Source organism: Aptenodytes forsteri, unplaced genomic scaffold, assembly GCF_000699145.1.
Source record: "Aptenodytes forsteri isolate BGI_AS27 unplaced genomic scaffold, ASM69914v1 Scaffold280, whole genome shotgun sequence".
Lineage (NCBI taxonomy): Eukaryota > Metazoa > Chordata > Aves > Sphenisciformes > Spheniscidae > Aptenodytes > Aptenodytes forsteri.
The window spans coordinates 1,081,016-1,086,850 of record NW_008796042.1 but is presented as its reverse complement, the minus strand read 5'-3'; the positions used below and the strand labels follow the sequence as shown (position 1 = coordinate 1,086,850).

Below are 5,835 nucleotides of genomic sequence, written 5' to 3'. Positions count from 1 at the left end.
TCTCTTCTCTAGGCTGAACAACCCCAACTCTCTCAGCCTTTCTTCATAGGAGAGGTGTTCCATCCCCCTGATCATTTTCATGGCCCTCTTCTGGACCCGCTCCAACAGGTCCGTGTCTTTCTTATGCTGAGGGCTCCAGAGCTGGACACAGTACTCCAGGTGGGGTCTCACCAGAGCGGAGCAGAGGGGCAGAATCACCTCCCTCAGACCTGCTGGCCACGCTGCTTTTGATGCAGCCCGGGATACAATTGGCCACCTGGGCTGCAAGCGCACATTGCTGGCTCATGTCCAGCTTTTCATCCACCAGTACCCCCAAGTCCTTCTCGGCAGGGCTGCTCTCAATCCCTTCATCCCATGTCACACTGTGAGCAAGCTGTGTTTAAAGCCAGCACAAAATTCACTATGCCCTTCTGTGAAGCCCAAGGGAGGGGGTGCCTGTGTCTCTGGGGCAGGAAGAGGTGTGGGGACTGGAAGGGCAGAGGAAAGCTCTGTGGGGTAGGAGGGATGGGGCATCCCGCTGGCCTGCTAGACACAGGCAGAGATTGCACATCCATACCGAAGTTCGGGATAAACGTTTTCCAGGTACCACTTGAAGCTGTGGCATTTCAACCTCTTCCGCAGCTCCACTCTGCTCTGGATGCTGTGGGAAGAAAATATCATAGATATACAATGGAAATCATGAAGGTGAGACCCAATGCACCAAAAAGGGAAGCTGAGAGAAACCCAACAGATATGCACAGATAGCAAATACAAGAGCATCAGCAGCCCTATTTTCTGCTATCTTCTGCATGAGCTTGAGCGGTCGTTTTGATCTCTGTCTCTTTGGAGGTCTCACTTGGTAAAACGGCATGATGACATATTGCCATTTTAACAAGGAGCCTGGAGTCTGATGGATGAAAAGGTTCAAGGAAAAGTACAGTTATTTAAAAATTATTAGTAAAAAAATGTATGCTATCTACTATATGCAATAAGTATTTATTTAATACATTAGTGTACTAGGAAATTAATATATGCTATTATATGTTACTCTTAATTTACAGGACTACAGAAGGCCTTGATTTCCAAGAGGACCTAACCACACCTTTAAGTCAGCAGATGTTAATCACATGGTGAAATACTTCTTTCTTTCATTAACCAGGGCAAAATTTCTGCTGAGGGATCATGCTGTATAGTGACATTTTCCAAACTCCAGCTCCTCCCTGGGCCAGCCTCTACCTGTGGAGCTGTTATGAGCTGGCGTTTACAGAGCAGTAGGAAGCCTCCAGTACCTTCCCTTTGCATAGTCTACCTTCTCTACACCCTCCTATATTTAGCAGGATAGAGCTGTTGCTTCAGTCCATGCTGACGGATGGGAAGAGGGTATGAATTCAGTGGAAATAGGTTAGTCACCAGGACTGCAATTTATTTATCTCAGAAATTGAAGAGTAGCTGAAAGGAATTTGCGGTTGGATTTGGAACCTGCTGCAGTCCAAAGGAAACTTTCTAAGGAAAGGAAGAGCATATGAAAATGAGAAATTAACACAAATATGTACAGTCCTTCTGACAGGGAGGCGTTTCTGACTGCTCACAGAATGAATGGCAAACTCCCTGAATACAAAGCACTTGCTCCTTTCCAATAAAGCCTTAGTGGGCCCAAAATTTGATTATTTTCCTGCCCCTCAGCTGCCAGTGAGACCTCTGGACTCTCCCCTGCAAACTCCGCTCTGGGACCAGAAGTACTTTACCTAATGCCAAGGGCAGGACATAGGCAGAGAGGGTTTTCCCCCACCTCGATTCGGTTCACTCACTGGGATAAACTAGCACAGCATATAAACTAGTTGTTTACATGTTTCATTGCTGTGCTCATAGGATCTGCCTACCATTAGCATTTAATTGAGCGTTACTACAGAAACAACACAGGCAGGTTTCCGCAGCAGGGCGACGTCACCGTGAACACCCACTGCAGCAGGCAGGGCACAGGCAGCAGAAAAAGACACTTACTTTCCATAAGGCCTTCCTTGGGCTGCGGGACGAGCCGCATAGTAGTACTGCTTGAATTCGTCCATCCACACCTCCGCGGTGCGCTTGGTGTTTCTGAAGGAGGCAACGAAAGACAGGTGAAACCAAGGAAGCCTCCGAGGTGACATTTTCTGAAATGCATTGACTATTCCATCCCGCTCTCCTCCCATCCTCAACTTGGTCTTTGGCTTCGTCCAAACCACCTTTGAGCCAGCCCACCCCTCTCTACTAGAGAAGATACTCCTCTTCCCCATTACTCCAGGGACCAAACAGAAAAGGCAAAAGCTTGGGTGATGAATTCACCATTTCAAACTCAGCTGGATGCTTTGCATCCGTTAGACTCAGAAGTGCAGCTTCTCTTAAGTGTCATCTCCCAGGTAGGCGTGCCTGGGGGTTTATTTAGCAGCTGGGATGGAGCTCTGAAAAGTGGTGCAGAATTTGCCAAAGATTGAAGGCAAATATTTCCTTTGCATTAATCCTGTATGGACTCTCCCGCTTTGCACCCCTGGATTTCACTGGGGCAAATCTCAGCACTCAAAACTTAAGAGAAACCACCCCAACTACAATGCTGTAGCATAAATGTCAGTCTTCCACATCGGCCAGTGTCTGCAGAAGGTTTATGAACCTCAGGAAATCTTCTGTTGACTTCAGATGGCTCTAACTCTCCTTGCAAATGGCTTTGTTGCTCCATGCCTATCTGCCTATCCCTGCCCAGGTCAGGGGAGTCCTCCAAGCTCCCGCTCCAAGGCAGGCCAGTGCCTCCAAGCTATTGCTACTACACCACTAGGCTGCAGGTGCAGGCTCTGGATCCAGCCAAGCCCCATGTGCCCAGAAAAGGAGATAGTCCGCACGTGAAGCCAGCGCAACTCTGGAGCCCGAGCTGTCTCTCACACTGAAGTAGAGGCTGTGTGGAAAAAAATCAATATCTGGCAGAAAGGTGGAGATATTTTTTGCTAACATCTCTGTTTAAACAGAGGTACCACATAGCATCAGGTTGCCAGAAGCTGCTTCTCCTCTCAGTCTATATACTATAACATTAATTTTAAGGCTGATAGATACCATAAGGTTAATAAAATCACAGCTCCTAATGCCTACAGATATGTTTCTCCAGACCGCTTTTCAGTCCCTTGCTGCTTCATGGTGCTTCTTCCTCTCTAAGGCCGCTGCAATAGTCTAAGTCCTCTTGCTCAAGAGATGCCTAAGTCACAGTATCAACATCTGTACCTAACCTTCCCCAAAGTGCAGGGGTTTTTTGTCTGGCTTTCTGATCTCATTTGGGTTTATAAGAAACATGGGGATAAATGCTGAGGCTCACACCTAGGCATTGATTCAGACCTCCCCAAAGTCCCTGTGCGCCTGTGCCTGGGGCACAGCCAGAAGAGCCGTACCCGCTCAAGCTCCCCTTGCTCCTCCTGCAGGTGATGCAACCCAGACGCTGCTTTTTCACTCAGGTTTGCAGCGACTCCGATAGTGGAGATTTTGCCACATCCCAGCCTCTTCTGTAGGACTCTTATTTCACTACTAAAAGCAAGAGCCCTCCTCGTGACTCTCAAATTTGTGCCCTCCTCCTTGATGCCAGCAATGTCCTGTGCTCCTCACCACCGTCTTTTTGAAGCAAGGTGACAAAGTCCCCTTCCTGCCCCACACGCTGCGTGGCTGGAAATCGCATATTAGATATAACCGAGAGATGTAATTTGCACTCCCCCAGTTCGTTGTCTCATGCGAAGCGTGGGGAAGCTGCAGAGAGCCCGGGTCAGTGGTAACCCCGCTGCAGGCAGCTGGGTCTTCACAAATACTGTTGTCGACTCTTTGTAGCACTGGGAAAGCCACACTAAAAGGAATGCCTGGTGTGTAAACACACACAAATGCAGTTTAGCTGAGAAACAACCCTACATTAAGTATAAGTGCCCCCAGTGTTTTTCTCTGTCATTTACTTAATGGACAACCTTCAGCCTCATGCTCTAAAAAAAGGAGGAAATCCTTCCTGACTTCACTAGCTGCTCCCATCATCTTTCCCATGCCAATTCCCACTTCTGGACTGCCTCCTTCCTTGCCTGCTGTTTCCAGGATCTTAGCCCATTTCAGCCAGCTGTTTCAGTACCTGATTCAGTCTATGTTCCTGTGCATGAAGACAGGTTGCCTTCAGCTGGGATGCCCTGGCAGTTCCTTTGGTGTCCCCGCCAGTGAGGTGCAGCCCATTCCTGCCTCTGCTTGAGACAGCACCAGCCCGGAGGCGAAGCCACCCGCTCTGGCATGCTGCTCGGCTCCTTTCTCGGAGGGGCATCGGGAACCAAATTTTCTGGTTCAGCTGAGCCACGCTCAGCCCTCAGCTAAGGTCACTGGGTACCGACAGACATTGCTGCCAGCCTGATTTCAGGTCATTATAAATGTGTTCTGATGACCTTAGTGTCCAAACCATTTGCTGTTATGGTAGCTAGTACTCGGGGAGATGCTGGGGCCCTCCCTCCATTTCTGTGCTGATGAAAGGTACCATGTAAGTGTCTGATTTCTGTCATATTCTTGACACTGTAGGAATCCTACGGGAGAATCGTACTGACTTGTATTTTCTTCAGCTCAGGAGATTCCTGCCCAGGGATATTTCAAAGTTTTCAAAACAAACTTTCCTCCCCGTCTTCTCTGCTCCCCCCTCCCCACAAGGCAGCACCTTATTCCGTTTCACAAAGAACAAAGCAAGCACAAAACACCTACTTAATGTATGTATTGGCATTTCCCTCTGGAAAGATGTATGGATGTTTCTTCCGGAAGACATGTCCAACACGGCTGCAGGGGATGATTTCCAGGCTCCCTCCACACATCCACACACGGAAAGAGATTTCTACAAGAGAAGCAGCTTCATCATTCTGTCTTTCTGTCCTAGAGCAGGCTGGATCCTGGTGTTACCTCTCACTTCATCCTCTGCCACATTAAACTGGGGTAAATCAACTACCAGAGGGGCTTTCCTAGGCACAACTCCCTTAAAAGTGCATTTCAAAGCTTCTTGCGATCTGTTTAAAGTCAGTGCACTTGAAACCTCCCTGTAGTACAGCAGGTGCTATCACAATGGCAAGAGCGAGATGGTAAGTACGTCCCTTTTCATGCAGCCCCACTTACATCGCAGAATCATCTTGCCAGTTTTGTGCTCCCCTAATTACTTCTGCACTGCCTATTTCAGAGTCACTTCCCTCCAAAGGGCTGTCAAGTTCACCAGGAGAGGCCATGAATTCTGTTTACTAATGACTACAATGGTCATTATCTTTATGAATCCACCATTGATTCTGCAAAGTGAACAGAGCACTGTGCATCCATCACCTGTCCCAAAATGGACAGGAGCTTACCCTGCCCAGCACGTACTCTGGGCCGTGAGTGCCAACATTGCGGACCAACAAGGCACACTCCTTCACACAAGCAAAGTTCAGTGGTGGGAGGGATTATCCCAAAAATCTGGATAAGCTGTCAGTACGGGAAACATCTCCTGGTTGCCCCAAGCCACTCTCTGGCTGGTCCACGGGGCCCTTCTGGAGGAAAACGAGCCTGTGGCACAATTGACACCAGAAGTTACGGGGCTCTTGGCAGGGAGCTGGATGAAATCCTAGCTGGCGAGGTAGGATGGGTGAGCAGAATGGCTGATCTAATGGGTCCATCTGGTCCTAACGCCTGTGAAGCTATGAATCTGCAGCTATATTGTCAGACAGTCATGCTTAGACAGAACCAGCATGGAAAAGATAGGAAATTAAAAAGAGAAGGCTTCTGCAGTTCTTTGCATCCTATTTTATCATCTTTTGACAGTATAGAGCTACACGTAGCATGTATTTACTCCAAAACTACAAATTCCTTTTC

The 5,835-nt window shown here is 48.3% G+C and overlaps 1 protein-coding gene across 1 annotated transcript in view; it reads right to left on the bottom strand.

Moving 5' to 3' along the window:
* The window catches only part of GALNT14 (polypeptide N-acetylgalactosaminyltransferase 14), a 155,917-nt gene that overhangs the window by 10,126 nt on the left and 139,956 nt on the right, over positions 1 to 5,835 (bottom strand). Inside the window, exons 21-23 of the mRNA XM_009285585.1 lie at positions 4,708 to 4,834; positions 1,981 to 2,073; positions 557 to 640 (exon numbers count right to left, since the gene is read on the bottom strand). Of these exons, the coding sequence (XP_009283860.1) occupies positions 557 to 640; positions 1,981 to 2,073; positions 4,708 to 4,834 (304 nt within the window). The remainder of the gene's footprint in view (positions 1 to 556; positions 641 to 1,980; positions 2,074 to 4,707; positions 4,835 to 5,835) is intronic.